This window comes from Vanacampus margaritifer, chromosome 12 (genome assembly GCF_051991255.1).
Source record: "Vanacampus margaritifer isolate UIUO_Vmar chromosome 12, RoL_Vmar_1.0, whole genome shotgun sequence".
Taxonomy (NCBI): domain Eukaryota; kingdom Metazoa; phylum Chordata; class Actinopteri; order Syngnathiformes; family Syngnathidae; genus Vanacampus; species Vanacampus margaritifer.
The window spans coordinates 19,408,018-19,434,386 of record NC_135443.1 but is presented as its reverse complement, the minus strand read 5'-3'; the positions used below and the strand labels follow the sequence as shown (position 1 = coordinate 19,434,386).

General features: G+C 42.3%; 1 protein-coding gene across 1 annotated transcript in view; it reads right to left on the bottom strand.

The window, feature by feature from the left end:
- The window catches only part of lrmda (leucine rich melanocyte differentiation associated), a 279,576-nt gene that overhangs the window by 14,954 nt on the left and 238,253 nt on the right, over nucleotides 1-26,369 (bottom strand). Inside the window, exon 6 of the mRNA XM_077582111.1 lies at nucleotides 20,351-20,435. Within this exon, the coding sequence (XP_077438237.1) occupies nucleotides 20,351-20,435 (85 nt within the window). The remainder of the gene's footprint in view (nucleotides 1-20,350; nucleotides 20,436-26,369) is intronic.

The following is a 26,369-nucleotide window of genomic DNA, read 5'->3' as shown; positions in this document are numbered from 1 at the left end:
TAAAACACAAGATTTTTGAAGACTCTAAATTGTCTGTAATGTTGGCAAATGTTGGTCAGCTTGGTCTATATGTGCCCTGTGATTGGCTGGTGACCAGTCCAGTCGAGCATGTCCACGTTTGTTAGCATAAGGCTAAAAACACTACCATAAGGGAGAGCTGTGTGGTGACTGGGCAGTGGGCACAATAGTGTCCATAATGTCTGGACACAGCATTTACACATTTAGTTTGTTGTGGCCTTGTTCTCATGGCCTTAAACAAACCACAAAGGGATCAATACGAACTGAAGTCTTGTTCAACGGTCAGCCATCTGGCAGGCTCCACCCGATCCCCTCCAGTGTCCAGGGATGGCCGTCCTGCCTCACACATCAGCCATCATCTGCTTCTGACTCCACATCCTGCTCCTTGTAACACCCCATTATTAGAATCATTTCAGAGTCCATCCTGACGCCTGTGAAGCAGCTTGTACCTAGGGCTCCCACTCCCCGCCTGACCGACCGGGTGCCAGGCCAGCCAGACATTGATTGGACGTGACACGGTGGGGAGAAGGGCAAGAGAAATCGGAGATGGCAGCGCGAGGCAGAGCGAGAGGAGGGCGGGTGCGTTGGCCAGGGCCCTCGTGGCGCACGGCGCGTGCCCATCAACACGGGTGAGCGTTAGCCGAGAGCCACTTGTCACAATGATGGAAGGGCAGGATCACTCACGTCAAGGCTTCATCTGACTGGAAGATATCAATCTCCGAGGCCTAATCTGAGAGGACACACTAAAATATCCTTTAACATTTGCTGTCCCAGCTCGCCTGTGCGTGTGTCTCCAGCCTCCATCTCCCCTCACAGCTGAAAATGTGTCCAAGCGCCATTGTTTGCTCGTACTTGTTTTCACATGTCATTACCTCTGTCTCTGGTGCTGACAGTCAAATTATGACGGACCAAATGGTATTTATCGCAATTCTTGTGAGGCATGTAACATAGGACAAGGTCACATGGTCTGTTTGATAGTGACTGTGGCGCTTTTGTAAATCCATATACAGCACCAGGTAAATAAGGTGAGTGAATACCCATCTTCGGTTTTATTGTCAGCCACGGTCCAAAATGTATGAAATTATTTTTCCCTGTGGTATTTCACACACACTTCTCCATAATAACAAAGGGAAAAATGTAAATAAAATGTGAGATCTTTTATAAACATTTACGAACATCATGATCATGCCCAATCATCTGGATTGTTAAAGCGAAGGAAATTAATATTTAATTTAATATAACGATGCACGTTCGTACATATAGTATGTAATAAGCCACTACTTTTTCCCAAACTTTAAACAAGGGGTGTCAAACTCATTTTAATTCAGGGGCCACTTTTACCCAAATTTGATCTAAAGTGGGATGGACCTTTTATGTCCTTGGCCTGTTAAGATAAAAATAATGACAGATAAAAATATTTCCTGTTTTTAATGTAGAAAAAAATACACATACATTCTAAAAATAAATAGTTTTGCATTAAATTTGAGTAACAGCCCAATTTTGTCAGTGCCCACAAGTTGACACAATTACCAACAGCAGTTAATTTTAATGTAAAACTGCCGTTTGTGTTGTATCCTCATGGGCCAGATTGGTTCTGGCACACGGGCCGCATGTTTGACACCCATGCTTTCAACCCTTTGGCTTTAAATATGACACAGTTTATTTATTCATGTTATCAGATACCAATGAAATTACCAAAACACGTTAGAGTGGGCCAATGAAACTGTTCGAGTCCGCCCCCTTAATGACTATGCATATCACCGAAGTTCAATGAGAGGCATGGATGATCAAATGTTCAACAGGAACTGCCCAGATGCAAAGAGTGAAACATAAAGTAAAACAAGAGCAGCTATTCCTGACGTTTCCATGTGTATCCTGAAAAATAGCCACTATTACCAACGGTCTGTAAAAAAAAAAAAAAAACTACAATAACAACTACTAATATTACTACTAATAATAATAATGCATCATTAATTATTTTTAACTGACAACTATAAAAAAATATATATATTTATTAAAAATACTGTATTTGATATTGTAACAAAATTAAGCTCTTGTTTATTAATAATTGAAACTGCATGAACACATTTTTGAAAATATATTACACAAAATTTCACTAACACACTGGGGCAGTGTATCGCGAAAGCAATTATAGATAGTTAGAAGCCTTGCTCATTATGCTGTCTGGAGGCATCGAAGCAAGAATGGTCCATAGCTTCCCCTAACAAAGGTGGTCACTCAAGACAGATGACTCCACAGCATCTCTTTGACTATTAATTGATAAGGCATATCCAGTGCTCACATGAAGAGATGAAGCTATGAGGTCATGATTAAGTGCTGATCCGTCTCACCTCATGAGAAATGATTTTCTGCTCTCTCTCCTCCCCCCATGACACTCTTCGGACTGTCCTCAGCCTTCCTTGCGCGTCCCCTAACAGGCGGAATAATAATGCTCGTACATCACTGCCCCCGAAAAGTCCAATAACCTAAATCTTCACTCTCCGCACAGCCCGGGACTCAATTACTTTATTGACATGTAATCTTCATAAGGGGAGAAATATTGAGCATGTAAGGTCAGCTGGTTATGAAGACATATTATCATATTATCTGCATGAGGGTTGTAGGGGCTCAGACCTGACAAAGCTAATTATAATGGTACATGTTTCAGAGCTCAGAGCGTATTATCCGCTTGGCTGCTCGCTTGAGTCACAGCTGAGGTATGGCTGAGACGGGGATGAGATTTCAGGACTAATAGGGCCACCATGTCTTCTCAGGTCACGGGAATTAATGAAGCCAAATATTATCGAGTGCACATCACAGCATTAAGATCAGCGATTTGTCAGGAGTGCCATGTCATAGGCTAGTGGCTTCTATGGGATATCACTATGCAAGTTGGCCAAGAAGGCTTTGTGTAAGGAAGCTACCAATACAGTAGAACTTCCAACTACTTCAACTAAGGTGACCATTTTTTCATTTCCAAAAAAGAGGATACTAAGCTCGGCCTCAATATACTTAAATGATACTCAAAATTTACTCAAAGATGCTATTAATTATAACTATTTTAACGTATGCCTCTCCTCTGTATGTAATTAATAAATTATTAACATAATTCATTATTTTTCTTCCGGGGCTCGACCTTTTTCTTCTTCTTTTTTTTTTTTTTAATGGGGCGAGATGGGATCAAACCTGCACCCTCTGGTTTGGCAGAGCAGTGTTACCAGTGAGCAAAATTTCAGGGCAACCAATACAGCTCTTGACCGTATTTGAACACTCAGGAAGTGAGGTACATAAAAGGCTGACCTATTATTTTTTTAAATATAGAACAATGATAACATGCACACACAAAAAACACCTTTTCTTTTTCACTCGTGATCGACTTGGGAGCAGTCTACCAGTCGTGGTACACAGTGCACTCCACTTCCGAGTTGTCACGCAATGAAAACCGACCATTTTTATGATTATTTTTGTATAATTTTTGTATTTGGATGTAAAAAAGTGGACATGTCCGGGCAAAAGAGGACATTTGGTCACCCTAATTTCAAACCAGTTTGGTGGGTATCCCTCTAAAGACAAACCAAACTTGGAGTTCACTCATCAACAAAAGGTTTGGATGATTGTATGATGTTGGGAATGCTAAATTGTTACTTTAAATCTATAGCTAACATTTCTGATGCGTACAGTTGGACTCAGTAACTAATTACAGGGTGACTTCTATTTAAAACGGTCCCTGATGTTCCAACCACAGGAGTAAAGGTAAGGATTTGTTCTCTTTACTTGCTGTTTTCCCGTCATATTATATTTATGATGTAATCATGTTTTTCATACAAATATTGGACTTTTTTTTAACTTACTATAGAGGTTACAGGTTAGCGAACGAGGCGATGTGAGTTCTGAATCAGGTTATGTACAAAGTCAACCGGCGCCATTGTGGATTGCCTTACGCTCTAGCGGTTCCAGTGTAAAACGTAAAGGCTTGAAGGACAGATGGTTGTTATCACTTACCTCCCAAGGTTATCTTAATATCATCCTTCCAAGCTGCACTTTTACAATCTACTGTCTGCTACATAAAGCAACGCATGGGAGATAATGCAACATATATTTCCTCACTGAGACTAGAAGGCTCAGGACAAAAGAATATATATAGTTTAGCCAGAATCATACTGGGTCATAGGGCGTGAAACAAACAGTCGGCTAGCCCAGAGACATTGCATCTCAGGGTCACAGTGTACAAATAAAGAAGAGCACTGCTAGACATGTGAACAGCTTTTTGTCCAATAGTATGCCCCCTTCCACTGCCTTTGTTTTCCAACTGCCTCAATCCTTAACTCGCAGAAAAAAGCCCGAGATGGTATTGCGTGGTCGTCGGGCGCTGCCAAAGGTTGTGTTAACACTTGCTAATGGTGTCAAACTGACACATATTTTAGCTTTCTTGTGAGGCTCTGCAGGCACATGCCTCGGTATAAAATAGCTAGAGCTGTTTTTTTGTATCAGAACAACTTGCTTTCAGCCATTCTGAATAGTTATACATTGATTGGCTGGCATTTTTGTGCAAAATTCTCAGCCCATATGCTCAACAAATTTTACAAACTACATATAACATCTCTTTGCCATTCGACATGATACGGTTTGATGGCTACCAAACTGAAGGGATGATGTCTACATGCATAAATGTCCTGTGGGAGGACAAGGAAGCTTTTTATATCACAACAATCTGGGATACATATGCGTTTCTGACCAAAAATGACTCAGTCAATCCTTTCGTCTCGCACTGCAGTGACACAGCATGCCAGAAAGCATTCACAAATCAAATGATGACGGTGAAATAACTTGTCAGCCCATATTATCGTGACAGAGAAACCTGCTCTGTCTGTTTAAAGTGGCTTAATCAGTGGAATCGAAGTGACAGACTAAAAGGTTGTTTTGGGCTCGCTAGCATTTTCGGTGACCTCACTCTTTTCAGTCCGAAAGCCGCTCAGAACCTTAAAAGACCTACAAAGTCCTCAAACTGTGGCTACCCTTTATATTTTTCAGTACGGAAATGCTTGGTAGTTCAACATAAACGGCCTTTAAGTCCGGCCAGTACAAGTAGGCCCACAAAATGAGGCACCGTGTTTATGTTTGATTCAGTTCAGTTTGTCACACGTTTAAATCCCAAGTAAATCCCAGCATGTGCAATAATGTCCGTCTTCTTTACAAGCAGTGAATCCAAACAAGGCTTTCACACAGCCCACTGCAATGAATAATCCAAATGGCACATAATGTGTGCTGTGCTGATAGTCTGACAACAGTTTGTGCTCACACGTCACAGCTTAGTGTCTTCCAATTGTATATTGATGTCAAGGCAGCTGACAATAAATCAGTGGAGTCAGCGGGCAAGTGAGAAAACAGTTTAGACAATGGCCCGATGGAGCTTACCGTAATTGACAGATGAGTCCGGCTCTTTCCGCCACACTAGCTTTGGAGCACAGAGGACACCTGGGGATGAGTGTTTGTGCATGTGTGTACATCGGACAAGGACAGACAACTGGTATTTATGATCTGGCCTTCAAAATGCGATGACAAACAAGACATTATATAGAATTGCAACACACTAAATTAGTCAATGTTAAAAACTCAGTATTCAGTCGGAAAATTGGTTTGAAAACTTGGCAACCGCTACAAAAAAAAGACTGTCAAGCTATCAGAAGTATTTTTAAAATCAGGAGGGGTTTTGTAATGGCATGAGTGCATAATCCCTGAAAGATTGAAAAGACATTTGTTGAAAATCAAGACTAAGAGACAGGTAAGGAGACGTGTAAGAAGGATAATTTGTCTTCAGATACTCACAACAAATGGGGTTGGATTACGCAAAAAAAAGACACAGTTCTTTTCTAACTCATTTGCTCCTAAAAATAGGTCTATTTAAAATGGTCTATTTAAAATTTTGTGTCCCAGAGACATATTTATACGTTTTTTTTTTTTATGCTAGCGCATACAGAAGGCTTTGATGCAGCATCTCAACTACAAAGAATGGTTGAAGAAATTGTAGTTATTACACAAATGGCCAGCAGGTGGCAGCAGAGCAAAAGGGATCAACCAGGGCCATGTTGGAAAAAAGCTATTTTACTCACATTTCTAAATAGAGTTATGAACAATGATTAAACTTAGCTAAATTCTAATGCTAATTGCTGAAAAAACAGAAACAGATATAAATATACTTTTTCCTGATGAAAGAAGAGACTCTAATCTTTCTTTTGGTAGGTTCCATGTTTTTATAGCAATAGACACAATATTCTGTGGGCCTGTCAAAATCAGTCAAATCCAGTAAAACAACTGGGAGTGAAGGGGATTGATTTAGTGAAAATGGCTGGGAGTCTTCTTTTCCTTTTGGCTTTTCCCTTCAGGGGTCGCCACAGTAAATCAGTTTGCCTGCATCTAACCCTGTCCTCTGCCTCCTCTGCTCTCACACCAACTACCTTCATGTCCTCTTCAACTACATCCATAAACCTCCTCTTTGGTTTTCCTTTAGACCTTCTCCCTGGCATTTGGAAACTCAGCATCCTTCTGCCAATATACTCACTATCTCTCCTCTGGATATGTCCAAACCATCTTAATCTGGCCTCTCTGACTTTATCTCCAAAGCCTCTAACATGTGCTGTCCCTCTGATGTCATTCCTGATCATATCCATCCTGGTCACCCCCAAAGAAAACCTCAGCATCTTCATCTCTGCCACCTCCAGCTCTGCCTCCTCTCTTTTCCTCAGTGGCAATGTCTCCAGACCAAAACACATTGCTGGTCTCACCACAGTTTTATAAACCTTTCCTTTTTAGCTGAAACTCTCTCATCACACATTACACTTTTCTCCACCCGTCCCCAGCCTGCCGTACACGCTTCTTCACTTCTTTTCCTCACTCTCCACTGCTTTGAACTTTTGACCCTAAATACTTAAACTCCTCCACCTTCTTGGTCCCTTCTCACTGTAACCTCACTCTTCCACTTGGGTACCTCTCATTCACACACAGATGCTCCGACTTGCTACGGCTAACCTTCATTCCCTTCCTTTCCAGGGCAAACATCCACGCCTCTAGCTGCTCCTCCACTTGTTCCCTGCTCTCACTACAAATCACAATCTCATCTGCAAACATCATAGTCCATGGACATTCCTGTCTAACCTTGTCTGTCATCCTGTCCATTACCACAGCGAACAAGAAGGGGCTCAGAGCTGATCCCTGATGTAGTCCCACCTCCACATTGAACTCCTTCGTCACACCTACAACACACCTCACCACTGTCTTAGAGTCCTCATACATGTGCTGCACCACTTGAACATACTTCTCTGCCACTCTAGACTTACTCATACAAAATCACAGTTCCTCTCTAGGCACCCTGTCATAAGCTTTCTCCAGATCTACAAAGACACAATGCAGCTCCTTCTGACCTTCTCTGTACTTCTCTATCAACATCCTCAAAGCAAATACTGGATCCGTGGTACTCTTTTTTTTTTTTTTTTGGCATGAAACCATACTGCTGCTCACAAATGTTCACCTCTGCCCTCAGTCTAGCTTCAACTACTCTTTCCCATAGCTTCATTGTGTGGCTCATCAGCTTTATTCCTCTTTAGTTGCCACAACTCTGCATGTCTCCCTTGTTCTTAAAAATGGGCACCAGCACACTTCTCCATTCATCAGGCATCTTCTCACTATCTAAGATCCTGTTGAAAAACACAGTCAGAAATTATACTGCTACACTTTGTAAATAAACACATAGGGCACACAACACACACTTTGGGGGTGGGTGGTGTGGGGCTGGCTACATCGTCTTCGCCCTACAACTCCCCTCCAATTTTAATGCACCCCACAACTAGGAGGGGCGGGTGTGTTGGGGTGGAGAGCCATCGGTTGTGGCAGACCGCAGTATTAAGCAGTGCTGCGGTCCCCCATCTGTATCTCCGCCGCCCCCCCCACTTTTTTTTTTAATGCACCACATACACTCACCAACACGTCTGGGAAGCAGGTGGATTGGAGCGGGGGGTATATAATTTCCCTCTGCTCCGGTTCACCTGCTCCCAAAATTCTCAGGGGTGCTGCCCGTCTCCCGGTTTTACCATCTCCCCTTCCACCCCCAGTGTTCCGCCCCACCACGCGGCTGAAGGTGGGGTGGGCGCGGGTGCCCTTGCTCCGCTGTCCGGCCCCTCTGCACTGATGCTTGGGTACGGGGGGTCCCCGGGGTTTGGGGGGCTGGCGGGGGTGGGATGGGGTGTGGGGGGTGCTGGGATGGGGGCCTAGGGGCGGCGGGGGCTGGGTTGTGGTGGGTGGTGGGAGGCTCGTGGGGGGAGCGGAGGCTGTGGGCCGGTGGGGTGCCTGGTGGGCCTGCCGTGCCTGCTGCCGTGTCTGCTGCGTTGGGCTTGGGGCGCGGGCCATGTCGCTCTCCGGCCAGTGGTCCCTGCGGGGCCTGGGGGTTGTGCCTTGGCGCTGCCGCGGCCTGGTGGGCCAGCATCTACCAAAATTCAAACACAATCTGCTTCTTCCTCTGGTCGTTGAATCGGTGGAGGCTGATGTCTGTGGATCTCACTCGGCTTCAGCTATCCTCTTCCTTTCTTCAGTCTTTCCTTTGGTCTCTTGAGGTCTCCCTAATTTGTTGGATTTTAGATTTTTCTGGGGTTGGTGAAAGATTCTGGTTGGTAACCCGGTGGGTAGTAGGTGATGTCTGGTCAGTGCTGGATTTCACTTTTCTTTCTTTTCTTTGATCCTTCCTCGGGTTTCCTGACAACTTCACGACTCTAGAAGGATTCTGAAGTATTCGGTTTAGGCAAACGGTATGGGATTTTTAATAGATTTTAGGTGAATTAATGAGCACACACTCACATGCACGCACATATGCACACACACACCCGCACACACACGTACTCACGCACATACAAAAAAAAAGAGAGCAATGACGATGACATGTCGAATCGGTAAGATTACCGAATGAACAATACTGTGGTCTCTCATGGAAGAAAAAATAAAATAAACTGCTACCTTTTCTAAACACTTCCATATCTCCACAGGTATATCATCAGGACCGAGTGCCTTTCCACTCTTCACTTCGTCCTTACTAATCTGTGCTACTTCCTGGTCCACAACAGCCACCTCTTCTACTCTTCGTTCTCTCTCATTTTTCTCCTTCATTAACTCTTCAAAGTACTCATTCTATCTTCCCACACTATTGGCATCTGTCAACACACTTCCATCCCTATTTTTATTACCCTAACCTGCTGCACGTCCTTCTCATCTCTGTCTGTTTCCCTTGCCAACCTGTGTAGATCAGTCTATCCCTCCTTAATGTCCAAACTAGCATACAAGTATTTGTAAGCCCCTTGTTTGGACTTTGCCACTTCTACTTTCACCTTACGCTGCATTTCCCTGTACTCCTGTTGTAGCAATTATTTGGGTTGCCGTAATGGCTTATGAGAACTTTAGACGGTACTGAAGGGAGTTGTAATTTCCTCAGCAACCTCTGGGGGCACCACTTTGACTTTGCTTGTTTGTAGGAGCAAAATAAACTATAAAAATCCTATTATTAAGTATTCATAATCTGAAGTTGCTACTTTAGTTAACCATGGTAAACACAACTGATTCGGCAGAAATTGAATTTCTAGACTTATTTAGTAAACACACGCATATATCAGTCACAGCCTAACCTATTAATAAAACGGAATAAAAAATGTGGATCAAAGATAAAAAGAAAACATGCAACCTAATGAACTAAGATAAAAAAGGGAATGACAAAGGTAGATGGGAATAGAGATAGAAGCGTTTTGACCTGTCAATCCTTTTATATTTGAATAAAAGTGTTGCGCCAGTGGTATAAGGTGCACTTACAGACTGGTTCAGGTGTACGGGAGAGAGAGGGACTCGGCGAGCGTCAATCCTCAGTTGAAGAAAACTCCATTGGGTGGTCGGCACGCGCAGCTGGAATGCTGCACTGGAGTCTCTGGCTGATGGTGATGGCCGCACGACTGAGAGGGGCGCTGCAGGTCTCCGATTGGTGGCGAAGTGCGTGTGCGGCGTGGAGGCCGCGGCAGGTCCTTGGATGTCCCAGTTGGTGGTGATGTGCTTGCGCGGTTGAGAGGCCGCGGTCAGTTGGGTTGGGTGCTGCGGGGCGTCTCTGGCGCACGGCTGGAGCAGAAATGGGTCGCGGGCGTGCAGCAGCTCGGTGCCTAACAGCCATCGTGGACCCGGGTCGGCGGGACGCTGCGCGATTCAGAGAGCGGAAGGTAGGTGGGTCGGCTCGTTTTGGGACGCGCAGTGTGGTTGCGAGTCTTTGCATGATGTGTGCTTTGGGGTGCGCGGCGTGGCTCAACTCCGGGGCTCAAAGAAGGAAGCCACGTGGTCGCGCTCAGCGTGTTCGCCGACCACCTCTCTTGTGATGGTCAGGAGAAGCGCAAAGAGGGAGAAGAGAGAAGAAGAGGGGGACGTTCCTTCGCGCGCTGGCTTTTAAACTTGTGTCCCAGGGGGTCGCAGTAGTAGTCCCAGCTCTTCCATGCGCTTGAAGCAGACTTGGTCGACTGAGACCAAGCTTTTGGGACAGCATTTTATAATTTTTTATCAGAATTGACAAGCCAGATGCTTCATTTATCATTCTGAACACATTTCAAACATTACCGCGATCATAAAGTTATTGAATCCGCTAAGTTTACTAATTAGCTAAACTTATGGCTGCAGAAGTTACACACATCATTCATTTGAGATAGACATACAGGTTGTGTACAAAGATAAACAACAGAAGTCTCTTGATATCAGTCAAGTACATAGAGTCCGTTTATGTCCCGAATTATGTAGACTTCAGATTAATTACGAGCGGCAGGATTCTTGAGGATAATACCAATAGTGGCCGCTGGGGCACTGTTATACCGTATAATTTCCAAGGGCGTTGTTTCCAAAAACATGGCTGATTCCTGTAGATAGACCAGACCATAAACGTGGTCTGGGGACTGATAGGCAGTCTTATCGCTAGTGGTCTGGGGACTGATAGGCAGTCGCTAGTTTGTTTGCTAAACAGACTTTTAGGTCTCGGTAGGCGCTGAGGTATGTTTCCTGTGGGTTGTAAAAACAAAATCCAGTCCATGCTGGAGGGAAATTCAAAGAGTTTTTTTCTTTTTGAACTGTCTCTGGTTGGTTTGAGAAAACACAGGTTTAAGGCACGCACACACATTCCCCAGGGGGAAATGTTTAAAAAGGCAACAACAAAAAAATTTAATATTCGTTACATTGTTTACTTTCTTCAGTTCTCTCAGTGTTCCACTTCTTCTTAGCTAACCTATTTCTCTGGATCCACTTCTGCACCTCCTCATCCCACCACCAAGTCTCTTTATTTCCTTTCCTTCCAGATGACACACCAAGGACTTTCCTACTGTCTTCCTGATCACATTTGCTGTAGTTGTCCAGTCATCTGGAAGCACCTCCTGAACATCCAGAGCCTGTCTCTACTCCTTTCTGAAAGTCATACAGCACTCTTCCTTTTTTAGCTTCTACCATTTCGTCCTCTGCTCTACCTTTGCCGTCTTTGTCTTCCTCACCACCAGAGTCATCCTACACACTACCATCCTATGCTGTCTGGCTACACTCTCACCCACCACTACTTTGCAGTCACTGATTTCCTTCAGATTACACCGTCTACACAAGATGTAGTCTACCTGTGTAATCCTACCTCCACTCTTGTAGGTCACCCTATGTCCCTGCCTCTTCTGGAAGAAAGTATTCACGACAGCTATTTCCATTCTTTTTGCGGTCAACCACCATCTGTCCTTCTGCGTTCCTCTCCTGGATACCAAACCTGCCCATCACCTCCTCAACACCTCTGTTTCCTGCACCAATATAAATGGCTGTGAGTGAATGAGTTAAAATCGGTCCAAAACATTAAAAGCTTTCAAGTATGTCAATCCTTCCTTTTTCAATAACACTTATCCAAAGCAGGCATAAGGTAAAGCCTAGCCAAGCTGCCATGCATACGAGCTGGGGTCACCCTGGACTGGTCGTCAGTTGATCACAAGGCAAATAGTCTCTCACAAAGCATCTACATTCACACCTACAATATTGGCATTTTAGAGTCTACAATGAACCAATCGGTTAAGCAGACGATAACATGGTTAATGACGGAATACTCTTACAATATCAGCTCAGATAGGACCTTGCTTTCCACATTGATATTCTACTTCACTGCATAAGTTAAATGTCCAAACTGAGGTCCTAAGATTTGGAATTCAACCAAAAATGTTGGAGTATTTTCTCTAAGAGGGCATTTTATGTACATCGCAGTGTAAACAATCACCATTGTCCTCTACAATCACTGCCTATCAGTGATCCCTTGGCATGGATCGAACTATTCCGATCATGCGTTGTTGAAAAGTTCAATGATGATGTACGTCTGTTAATCCATGCAGAATGTGTTGTCAGCCCACAGTGAATTGGAAGGTAATTTGTTGGAACCATTAACCACACGAGCATTAAGGCGACGCGTGTGTGCCTTGACTGATTACAGCGTGTTTTCAGTTACTATGGAAGTATAATGTACAGACCTGAAAATGATAAACAGATTAAGATGTATGATACTATATTAACCACTGAGACACATATGCTCCACAACTAACTTTGTTTATTATCATAATCTAATCTGAAACAGGAGACATTTGAAATGAGAGTAAACACCCTTAGTAATAGACAATAATTACTACTACAACTCATAGCAGTTGGTCCTTTTTACCATGACAAGTTGTCCAATGTCTGGCAGCATATTAGCAGCTATTCATCAGAATGAAGGGTCGAGAGCCACCACAGGCAGACAGACTCCGCCTGCTCGCCGAGCCATTTGTTTTCGGCTAACGACACAGAAGAAACCTGCTGGACCCAACATCCATCCTACTGGAAGCAAAAATATCCAAAACCATCTGGCAGCTAAACTCTATTGTAAATTACCATGATGGCCTCCCACCATTGGAAACCACGAAGCTTGGCTGGAAAGCGCTGAGCGTGTCTCAGTTTCCCCCGACAACAAATCATTGTGGAAAATGAAAAATAGCGTGGCCGCTTTGGAAATACTGGAATTTCAAAGCTGCTTCTAGAAATAAGACCTTCCCACTTGAGCTGATTTATGTTCTGCTTCTCTTCTGAGAATGACCAATGGAAAAACTGGGAAGTAGACCAAAGTCCAAAGCTTTTCCCAAGCGCTCATGAGAGCTCATGTCCTTGTCTATCACGCTGACACATTTGGAGCGGAGGCCAGCACGTTACTTCAAACACACATCTGTTTTCGCTTGAGCGGCGGGTGAGTCAGCTCGACTTTGTATCGTCGTAAATAGCGAAGGTTTGTCTGCAACGGTCACGGACGATAAAGATTTACGAGGCGTATTTGCCTGCTGCTGAGAAAACGCTTCAAAGTTGGTCATCATCATATTTCACAGCTGGTGGAAGAGGGAGGAAAACATATGACGGTTGAGCTTCAAGCTCATTGTTCACAATGCTTTACAGTATAAGGATGCGGGAGACGTCGCAAGTCAGCCAAGTTGCTGGTGTCAGACACTCGAGCACAGACAGCCACTTTGCGGCTTGTCTTTGACATTCCACAGCAGCCTGGCACTTCGTTGTCCTTATGTTGGTTCCACACTGCTGTGAGATGGTATCCACTACTCAGCGGGGAGTCGTTGCAAGTCAGCCATGTTGGTTATGTTGGACACTCAACCACAAACGGCCACTTGTATCTGACATATTGTAAGTGCCTGGCAATTCCGCCTCATGCTAGTCACATGTTGTAGGATACATGTCAGCCAATTTAGTGTCTCAGGTCACAGTAACCCAAACAACCACGTTGCAGCTTGTTGCTGACATTCCCCAAAAGAATGGCTATTCCTCCTGCAACACTGCTGTGGGATGACATTCTACTCACTAATGGGGAGTTCCCTCAAGCCAACTAACTTGATTTTGTTGGTCACTTTAAGACAGTGGTTCTTAATCTGGGTTTGATCTAACCCCAAGGGTTCGGTAAATCAGTCTCTGGGGTTTGGCGGAGGTCAAGACACACACCCGACTCATTCACGCTTGGCCATGATTGGCTGCAGGTGATCACGCATGTTGTGAAGGTACGTCATGATTTCTTTATAATTGTAATCCATTCATACTATGTTGAGCCAAAAAAGAAAGTGGTCGAATGAATATGCACAACATATGGTGTTCCACAGGGTTAATTTCTGGGGCCTCTGCTGTTTTCATTGTATCCGCTGCCCCTGAGTTCCATTTTAAGAAAAAAAGTGGTGGTTGTTTATAAGTGCTCTGTAAATATAGAGTTGAGTTGAATGATGGGAGTCAGTTTCTTAACTGCATGATTTGCAATGCCAAGTTGAGCAATTCTAATCAAACACAACTAGCTAGCTAGCAAAGCTAAAGAAACACTACCTTAAGATGCAGCAGCATGGAAATGGGGAAAACAAGAACACATCACATTCTGGATTCAAGGAGAAGCCAGATTAGATGAAAAGGCTCCTCTCCCTGTTAATTTTGTTCACCAGTAAACCCTCTAACTATGTCTTGAATGTAAGACAGTCACTAGATTTCTTGTCTCTGATATCCCACAACAACCTGGCAACTTCTCTTAAAGCTTCCCACACACTTCTGTGGGACTTTCCAATCCTGGACCAATCACAAGTTCCTGATCTTTTTATTGTATGTATGTTCTATGGTGAAATCAATAAACATAAGTGGTTGGATGTGAGCATCGTTGCGACCCCCCAAAAAAAATCTTGCAAGCTTCCCTCACTGACATCAAACAGTAAGGTGTAAAAAAAAAACCTGATGTGTCCTCAAAGTGCACACAAACAGAATTATTCAAAAACTGCAAGAGGAGTGCCATTCGGTAAAGGAGCACTAACGACACTTGATGGAAGACGGCTTCTCCGAGAGCTGCCACATCAAGAGTTCAGCAGTTAAAGTTGTCACGGAAGCTGAGGAGGTTATACTTGCATTTTAATCCATGCAAAGAAAGAAGATGCAATGCTGCCTTCCATCCAGTGTGACAAATAAGGACGAGGCCTGCCTCCACAAGTCAGCGCTCATTACTCTGAATTCGGACAGTGCAGTCAAGGATTGCTGGCCCAGCTACCCCTTCCCAGTCCCACTTCAGCCAACTTTCCAGTCATCCATCTCCATAGGCTTGACTTTAATGGCCAGTCATGTTGGCGAGCCAATACACGATACACTCGAGGGAGAAACAGTATCATCTTACAAAGATAAAGGAAAACAGAGCCTACTTTCATTATCATTGCGATGAGCTGCGATATGCAGCAGGAGATACACGGCATCATCATCCAATGGATGCATTTGAGTGACTGAGCTATCTAAGTATGCTGGGATGATGAAAAACATATCATTGGTATACATCTGCATATGGATTATAGAATGTGTATTCAATCGACATCTGCCTAAATACTTTTTGCTGCTGCTGTTGCCTATTCTGCTCACACCCTAGTGTTGTCATTTAACTTGTGCCCTCTTATTTGCAATAGTCTTGCAGCAGGAGGTAAAAAAAATAAAAAGCTGAGTGAAATTGACTATATTGACAAAAATATTGAGACACTTACTGGAAGTGAAGTCTTCCTCGTGTTTCTTTTTTTTTTTTCATCTAAAAAACTAGAGAGCTGTGTTAACTAGAGAGCCGCCAAGCATTAGGTCAGGGTTCTCAAATGTGTCTACATCAAACTACAGAGCATATTGCATATGGACCTTGCGCTGTATACTACATAAAAGGGGCTTTTCCCCAAACTATTCCCACCAAGTTTAAAGGATAATTGTTCAAAATATTTTACTAAGATGCAGACTTAAGATTTAAGGGAAACTGCTGAGTTAGCCAAACCACTGATTGATTAATTAGGAGTCTTGTCCTTTTGTTCATATATATATATAACTCAAGATAAACCAGGCCACCAAAATTTAAATGATTTGTAGTCAAGAGAATACTGTATATTAAAATAAAATCTAAGCTATGATGCAACCCATACTGATGATTCGCAGTGGCCGTTAAATTGAGCGCATTAAATCAACGCTGGCAAACTATGTATCGGTTTCAATAAATTAACTTGAATGCCGTCAAAGTTGCTTGGCGTTTGGCTAAGTGCATTTGCGTGGAGAAACATGAAGTCATCAGTCAAAGCAACAACCTTTCCCTTCATAACGACAAGTTTCAACACTGGCAGTTTAGTCATCCATTAGTCATGTATCCCATCCAGATGTCTGGCGGTGGAGGCGGAGAAAGCAGCAGGTGTAGATCAGTGTGAGCCCAGCTGAGCTTTAAAAGGCAGCGCTTAGCACCCACCGTTCCGTCATCTGGCCTCTCCCCGGCCTCCACCAACCTCTCGACAGCCCATTCCTCATCATTTACCCCTTTTTGGCAAGGCCCAGAGCCCTTCTAATGGGCTGCTCTGAATGCTTCCAGATGTTTGTTTATTTGTTGTGCCGCAACTATAAAACAGTTTACTTTCCAGTTTGGATCCGTTCCCATTGCTGCCATTTTTCGGGGTTGCGGGAGGGTTGGTGTGGGAGTTGTGGTGCACATCACCCCCAACATGAAATGAATGCGGCAAACAAATGTGATGTGCCCCATGGGTGTCGTCAGGAAGTTGTTGTTTTTTTTAAAGCTTTGAAGGCTGCTTTCCTCCTGGGATTTTAATAACAGTTGTGCACCATTTAAGATACATCCATACAAAGTAGCTGGAAGCTGGCCCAGAACAACAAGATTAAAGGGGCCCAGGGCTCATACTGTAAGGCATATTTGAGGCATTCTTCCTTGTCTGTTTACTCGACTTGTACAAAGATATCCCTTTCATTTACTGTTGTCACCGTTGAGGAATGGCTTACTCAAATTTAATCTGATACCTGTATGAAAGCAGCTAGTGCCACTGCCAGCCACATTTATTTACATATACAGAGGAAATGAAAGGCATTTTATTAAAATATCCTTGGCGCACATGGATATATCAATCAAGTCTGAAAGGTCTGTTTCACTTGTTCGGCTATAATTAGATCAGTGAAATAAACTTGTGAGTCATCCATAGAAGGTGACAGTCTGACTAACAATAAGAGAGTAGCAATATTGTTTGGCTTGGAACATATGGAAAGGTTGAACTTACACTATAGGGTTTAAAATTTTCCTATGTGTTGCTCCAATGGGGTCCCAAGATCGGATTTCTGGCAGATGATCGGGCAAAAACGAATGCAATCAGATATACTCAAATGGTAATCAAATGTGGATTAAAAATCTGATATTAATCGGATGAAGTGACTGCAGTTAAACGTCTGTACATGCTAGTAGCTCTTAACACACAAAGCTAAGCTTTGGCTACCCTGGTGAAGCTGGATCACCATGAACTTAATCTCCCAGCCGACTGTGTGTGTGTTCTTACACGGATGCAATTTGACACTCCTTTGACACACCTTCATTCATATTAGAAGCCAGCCCATAGACACAGCTCATTTGTGTTGTTAGCCAGTTAGTGGCAAGTTGCAGCTAAATGTTAGCCGCCTACCTGCGCTACTGTGGGAATCACATTGATGCACTGTAATTGTTGTTGCTGATCCAATTGTCTCTTCGGAGTGAAGACATTCAATCCCAGGAATTTATTCATATAGTTAGTAAATAAATAAATAATTAGAGCAAAAGGGAGGGTCTGAAAATGGCTAGTTTGCGAAAACTAACAATAACTAAAACTAAAAGTTTTTGTTAAATTACAATTGAAGCATTTTTGTTAACTAAATAAAAAAACAAACATGCTTTTAAAAAGAACAAAACTGAAATTAAATCTTACGTTTACAAAAACTAACTAACTAAACTATAATTATGGAGAAAATGTCCTTCATTTTCGTCTTTTACCGGTAATATCATACATGTAGTTTCAGGGTTCATTTAAGTGTATTTATTTCAGTATTGTAGTATCCATACAGAAGAAGGAAGATCAAACAGTTGTTTGAGAATTGCAGTTCACTTTTTTACACAATACGTATTGTTTTTAACCTGGTACTCAACAAATACTGCATGTATTAAAAAAAAAAACTCAAACCAAATCTAATCAAAACTAAACTAAAACAAAACATTAATAAAAAACTAATACAAACTTGTAAACTTGCTCTAAAAATTAAAACTAACTGAATAAAAAAAAGTCTAAACAAAATGAAAACTAACTAGTGATGAATCCAATGAAATATCTAAAACTATTATAACCTTTGTGATAATCCATTTAATAAATGCTTTTTCCATCTTAATGCTCATCAGGTTGGCCTGATGTCAGTAAAATACACAACAGACGTACACTTAAAAAAAAAAAAAGGAAATTGTGCAGCACAAATCCAAGCAGACGACACGTAGCATCAGGCGAACCCGTTTATATATGGAGACACGCAGGCTGGGACTCACTTATGGACTGTTAGATTTAGAGCAGACTTGACAATGGGGAGCAGTCGTAGGAGTCAGAGTCAAGGTGACAGTTGTGGAGGATCCTCGGGCCCCTCTGCCAGACCACATAGTCCACTTCGCTCTGTGTCACGCCTTCAAGCAGACACTCCGGATCCCCCCACCAACCTCCTCGGCCGTCGTCTTTTGTCTACTCCCATCTGATTTTTAAGTCCTATCCCGACTGCTCCCCTCGTCTTTTCATCTCCTCTTAATCTTTTCCTCTTGTTCGATGTCAGGCTCACTCTATGAAACACTTCCATATCTTCTTTTTAATCTTGCTTTTACGTCTCCTCGCTGCCTTGTCTCCTCCAGTTTGACTCCTCAAGCCAGCAAAGACAGGAGCTTATTCTGGACTTGTGTCCTTGCTTTTTCCATCCCCTTTTGTCCCAGGGGCGGTGTCCTGCCAGTGCTGCCATCCTCTGGGAGCTACTAGCAGCTGAAATTACCTCTGGCACGTCCTGACACAGGTGACAGCATGAAAGGGTGGGGGGTGGACATAGTGGAATGCTACCACAGGAAAAGACAATACAACCTCCCTCCACTTAAAAGAACGGGGGGAAAAAACAGGTGGATCTGCTTCTTAAGGTGTAAAACTCACCCATATTTCAAGTTTCCAGACGGCACAACGCATTGAAAATCAACAGAATTGTCTGCATATGGTCTCATCTAAATTGTTTATATCCTAAATTGAAGCCGTGTAAACACTCACTTGTTTGGGTTTAGCATCAGATAAATGTTTATTTAAGTCAAACAAATAACTAACAAAGAATAGTAGTGGCTTGGAGGTAGCCAGGCAAAAATTACTTGGAGGGTGAAGATTGTGCTGCGTTGTAAAAAAACAAACAAACAAAAAAACAAATGGAAACTGTCACCAGTGCTCAGATCTGAGATGGAATGGAAAATATTGCATCTGTCAGATGTCTTCATTCTTAGCCAGGTCGGACTTGGACAAAGCACAGGACTTGTTCCGTGCCTTATGTCTGATGAGAGCTGCTATACCAGTCAGGCTCGGATGACACTGATCTGTCCTTGGCTTGAGTGTGTGACACTGTGGTTTTTTGTGTAGGTCACTATTGTCTAGCAGTATTGCATGACAAGTGGTTCGTGTTCGCAAAAGATTTCTGTGGGTGCCTTTTCACCAGTAGAACACCAACATGTTAATTCTTGTCACTCAAAAGCTTACTTTCTTGTTTTTTATCAAATATACGGCAACATTATAAATTTTTGTTGGGACACATTTAAACATTTTTGACTGGCAAATATGTTTAAACGTATTTGCAAGTTATTTGCAAGTGTGTTCGTAAATACTTTAATATTGATGTAGTCCCTATTTCATATAGTAGCTGGGGAAATTTATGCACAGGATAAAGAAATAATTGTATTATCTTTTAACACTAATTGCCAGTTTATTGAAAGTTTGTGATATTTAGAAATAGTTGAGGATAATCTTCTGTATGAAGAACAATTATGCAGAATGTAAAAAGTATTTCTACACAATAAGGACGGCCGACTATTCTGGGTCAATATCGAACTAATCTGTGTCTTGTACCAACAGATCAAGGATCCTTGTCCGCTCCCACACGTACACTCGGATCGGATTTAATGAGGATTAATCCAATTTATTCCCACTATCAACACATCAGGCTGATGAGATGAGATCAATAAAACTAAAGATAGAATTAGTTCATTTCACTGAAGTTCAATAGATTCCCACTGTCTGCTTTTCTTGAGGGTCACAACTTCTATTTACATAATCCACGGTTCTGGATTTTGACTGAATGCATATTTCATCCTGTTGCTATTAATTACATATCTGTGTATAAAATGAGCTGCCTTGAAAAGGTTATGCCGTCTAAAAGGTCTTTGTTTTGCTCTTACCTTTGTGGTTTCTAGCATCTCTGGATCCTCGGGGTAGAGGAGTGTAGGGCAGAGGGCGGTTCTCAAATTCGGCGTCGTTCGGTGGCTGCAGGAGAGAAGACACGCAATGGAGGATTTTAATGAAAATAGCTTGGACAGCGTTTGACATGCTGTCAAATAGTTGGGGAAGCCAGTCCTAGTACAACATCATAACAAAACTTCAAGAAGGACTTCTTCTGTTCAGATGCTAAATGTATTTTTACATCCTAATGTTGAACAGACACTAATTGTAATCATGCCTCAAAAATATGCCACAAAAGTCAAACAAAACGTGGAGTTAAAGCCGTCATGCATGCGGGAGTTCATGTGAGACGACAGCAAATCTCATGAGACCAGCTCAGGGACCAACAAAAGCAGGGATAGGCAACTTCGATGCTGGAGAGCGCCACAATTTTTTCATCAGTGCTACTTGGAGGCCACATGGGACATAAGAAATATGCGATCTTAATATATTTTATTTTTCAATGTACTGTATGTCTAAAAGACCCACGATCGGAACCCAACAACAAAAGGTAAATAACCACAAACTATTTTTCCCCAGTGCAAAAGGCTCTCTTGCATAAAAATTCCTATTCAAGGACGGCACAAACCTGCTCAACATCAAACCAACATTAAGGGCAAGAACTCATTTTGTATTTTTTTCCCCACAAAAATCAACTTACTCAAAATGTTTAATGTTATTGAGGTGCCATGTTCGTCCTGCATACTGCATTATTACAAATCTGTAAAAAAAAGAAAAGAAAAGAAAAAAGGCCTGACATCTAGTGGTGAAAGCTGACATTACAACTCAAAACCAGTGTTTCATGGAAAACGAATTGAATAAATCTTCTCAAGCTGCTTGACACTTGGCAAAGTCAGGAAAGTGAGGCAAATGCTACTTTTGAAGAAAACGAACATAAAAACAGAATCCTGAATCTATTGAGTATGTAATGTCCCCAAAGCAGGTCAAGAATTTGTTGTGTTTTTGTTCTTTGGTGCACTTTCAAGGTCCAAAACATCCTCCTTCCTTCCCATAGCCTTTTAACTAGCGGAGGAGGTACTTCATCATGTCATGGCCATATCTGATGCCTTTGCAGAAATAGTTTCCTTTCCTGCAAAAAGGAATCCACCGGGCCTTTAATCATAGCAAGAGACACAACTGACAAATACATATTAGCGATGGTTTTGGCGGTGCATTATTATTATTATTTTTTTTTATTGTTGTTCCTCTACATGACCATGCATAACCTTGAGAAATGCAGCGGCCTGCTCTGTTAAATGGAACCATATTTATCACGGGAAAGAAGAGCACATTGAATTGAAACAGATAGCATAATGTGCTTTCAGATAGCATCTCTGAAAGGCATTAAGGTCGGACCAGCGTGTGTCTCATATTACATCAACGTGGAGAAAAAGTGACTTTGCTTCCATGCTGGTGGACTGTGATTTGGAAATGGAAGCTCTGTTTTGACAGCGAACCTGCAGCTCGCCGCCTACACAGTGGCTCCAAATCTGTTAAGAAGCATCACTGCTGAACTGGAATGTCTAATGATAAAATTAAAAAAAAGGTAAAATAAGAACATACTGTACACAGTGAAAACTGAAACGACAGCGATCTTTGGACAGAAAGTACAGTGGCACATTCAAAGTTGAATACAGTTTGGTATGTGTTGTTGGTTGCCTTGAAAGTTATTCTAATTTCAAAACCGCAGGAAATTCAATTTGTTCTGAACTCGGTAATGTATTATTTGCTAGTAATGATCTGTGATCATTTTCATGAACCATTACTGTACAGTTTGTCTTTTGCTTCATGCTAGCAACATGTTAGCATCTGTGTTTTTTTTTTTGTCTGCATCTCATTCATGGTACTAACATGTTAACATTCTAATGAGAAGCCAGACTCTCCTATATGTTGCAAAGCTCCATTTCCTGTTAATTTTTATTATCCCAAAGTTAACTTTGATATCACCTTATATGGTAGTATCTCACACATCCTTTAGATTGGGGTCACCAACCTTTTTGTTTGAAAATGAGAGCTACTTAATTAATGTGAAGGGCTACCTTTTTGATACACACTTCTTAAATAACCAATTTGCTCAAAATACCCTTAATAATGTATGATGACTTCTACAAGATTCCTAGAAAATCACAATGCCCCATCACTGACCGGTGAGCTATATTTAAAACAAAGTAGCACTTATGTGGTCCTGCAAGCATTTTGTTTCATTTTGAAGCCTATTTTTGAACTAACTTTCAAATTGTCCCACTTTGGGGTTTCCACTGTTATGCACCACATGCCCCTCAGAGGCATCATGATTATATTTGCGTCCCTGCTTTGCCTCATTTCCTGTCCCGCTTGAAAGTCCCTCTGCCTTTAATCCAGCTGCTTGCTTACAATTCATCTTCCTCGCCGCCACATTATTAGCAGTACCACACAACAACAAACTGCTGCAGTAGGAAGCTAGGGAGTGAATTGAGCCCCCCGTTACACTCCCCTATTACGCTCCAGAGGGACTCAAGTCACCTTGCTTTCAGGATGGCCACACCTCGCACGACACCGCCCGCTCAACTCACACCCGCTGATCAAACGAGGCAACCCCATTCAACAGCTTTGCTCGTCACATCCCATCCTATCCGGCGCGATGATTCCACCCCACCCACAGAGAACATCAATCAAACACCCAAAGACACCACCCCCCAAAGCCCCCCCACCCCTCCCCCAGTCTGCCTTGTACTGCTCCTCCCCTCTCTGCTGGTTGCCTGCACTTAATATACTTCAGTCAATAACCCAGGACTGCTTGGTGATGAGGAGGATTTGCTTTCAAGTTGTTCCAGTGAACCAACTCCGAGACAATAAATGTATATATATATATATATATATATATATGTTAAACACGTCATTTTCTTCTCTGGTTGTACCGACACTGAACAGAGGGAGGTGCTGCTGTGTTGTGTATTTACTACACTCCTTCACTCCCTCACCCTAACCCTCTCTCTCTTTCCCTCACTTGCTCTGCTGTCCAGATTAGTCTGCTCATCAAGCTGAGCATTGTTTTAATTTGCCAGGCCTGGGGCATATGCTGAGTGGTCGCGTCATTATTGTCTCCACGCGGTGTGAGTTATCACCACAGCACATGACAATGCGCCGCAAATTTACAGGCGAGGAGGACCGTGTGTGTTAATGAAAGGCTGGACAGAGAGGAGGAGGAGAGGAGGAAGAAGAAAGTGAGTGGCGGTGGAGAAAAGGAAGCTCTGTTAGATGTCACCATGAAAGATGACGGCCCGCGCTGGATAATACATCATCGCATCAGGGCTTGTCTTGTCGGCGCCTTTTCTGTGTTGTGATGGGAATAAATGCTGATAAAGCCAGAGGCAATAGTGATTATTACTTCCAGTGTGTCACCATGAAGCAAGGCAGGGTTGGGATGGCAGGCAAAGCAGATACATGGAAAACACACAAACACCTCAGCTGTGGGCTTCTTAAAAGGATGGCACAGTTGGAGAGTTGGCCAGGGCATTTTACTAGTTGGTTTGTTTGTTTTTGAAGCTGTACTTGGTTCATAATTAAAAGTCCAGGAAATGTTCTAGCATAATAACCAGAATAGCACACAGTAGAACAAGGATGTTCAATACCATTTTTCCCCCCAGACCGATACCAGTATGAATGCTCAACTCGAGTAGACACCAAATACCATTAGTACTTCTGACCCCCCCAAAAAAAAAAACAAACAAAAAAAAAACAATCACAATTAAGTTTAAAGAATGATATCCCAATATAATATTTTCCTTAAAATTGCATGAAGTTAATGACAAATTTGTATTCTTCAAATTTTTAGTTCCCAAAAATAAAACGGCCACCAGGGCAGCCGGTACTGGTATCGGTCATCGACGCAAACACCAATATCTAGAAATAAGGCATTGACACTGATACTGATAACTTGTTACTGATCCGAACCGACCGCCACTAATACTCGCCCATCCCTACAGTAGAACATGAACCTCCTCAAAGGCAAAAAAATCGCAAAGAAGATTGGCAATAAATTGTATGACGTGCTTGTTAAAGCGGGATTGGTAAAATCCAAACATTATTCACTAACAAATGAAAGAAAATATTTCCAAAAGTGAAAACAGCATTCAGATTCAATCCAAAAATAAAGTCCTCACACTAAGTTTTGTAAAATATGATAAAGTTTCACATTTTAACGTAATGAATTTCAGGTTATAAGGCGATAAATTTCCCATTCCTGTTTTAACGTGATAAATATGACATACTTTATAACAAAATAAAGTTAAGGTTTCAGCGAGATAAATGTGATGTTATGTAATACATTTCATATTTATGTGATAAATTATCAAGTTATGACATGATCCATTTTTTCTTAAATAATTTCTAGCAAAACAAAAAACTCAAAATGTGTCCACTTTATTGTTTTATGTGATGGTTGGTTGAGGTCAAGCACCTGATCTAAATTGGATTGCTGTACTTGACACACTGCTGAGTCAATGTATGTTGCCTAATGAAGTCAACATGATGTCAACTATGACAGGTTGAGCTACTAATAGCGATGTCACTACTACGCCAGGAAGCATTATTGCACTTAATACTACAGGGACATGTAAATAGGAGTTCATAACATTCAGAGAGAGGTTCTCCCTTTCCTTTAAACTTATTTGAAAGTCGAGGCATCGGATGCGCAACCTGGCTCATCCAGACAAATCCCGCGTCAACCCTCACCCTCACCTCGCCACTGAAGACAGAGCGGCCATACAATCTAATTACAGCGGCGCTACAGAGGGAGAGCGGTGTAAACAGCAGGCTGTTTTATCTCCTTATACATCTGGACAAGTAGACAAAGTGCTAAAAGGAAATAAATGTGGCCTGACAGCCACATGAAAGGGTTCAGCCAGAGGCTTACTGCTACTTGGGGCACAGGAATGTTGTTGCTAAGCATCAGCCTGCAACCTATCAGAGAGCACGGAGGGCCCTGTCCTGCCTGGCAGAGCCAAGAGAGGGGGTGGTAGGGGGGGAGCGTGGAGGAGTGCAGGGGGCTGACATTGAGGGGCGGCTCGGGACTGGAGGAGATTTTTGTAGCTTAAAGCAATTGTTGCAAAAAACAAGCCTTCTGTTTTGTTTTCTCCTGACACCACTTGGGCTTTTTGTACTCGCAAAAGACATGTAGAAAAATGTCCTTTGATATGTTTTCTCTTTGGGTCTATATCAAACTACTTGTTTTGTGTCTTTTGCGTGAAACTCTTGTTTGTCGTCTCGTCTCTGTAAAGTGCTGCCGCTTTCTGATCGCGCCGTAGATCAGAGGGGACGCCACTTGTGAACTCTTTGACGTCAACGTTTAATGTCGCTGCTTGGCTTTGATTGTTTTTTTATCATTTAAAGTTCGAGAGAACAAAAATAATAGAACTTTAAAAAAAACAAAAACAAACATCTAACTGTGTCGTAGCGGCAATGCAATGAATAATACAAACTGGAATATACGCTACCTGCCATTTGAGCATACAAACATGCAGTGTTTTTATATAAAAATTTATTCATGCCAATATTACATGGCAATGCAGTTATATAATGGATGATATATAGATGGGTAGACCGACAATAGGGTAGGTAGGTGTTAAGAGGGTTGATTGACAGTTGGTGACACATTCAATGAGAAAAAGAGCTAGCTTGTAGTGAGAACAGTTAGCAATTGAGCCTCTGATCTAGATAGACAGACAGACAGACAAAGTATGTCTATGATAAAATGATAAAAACAAAGCCTGTGGATTGGACAGTGGATAGTCAGATTGTCAATTAGCTCGCTAAGTAGCCAGTATCGCATGGGTATGTGAAAACAAAAAAAGCTAAAAGACTACATAACAAAATACTTGGAATTATGTAAATCATTCAAGTATATATATAAAAAAACATTTACAGCAGCATTAAATGCAATGCTAGATTTAGCATGATAAAAGTCTGCTCCTGTGTGTTTAATAATGATTAACCGTTCTA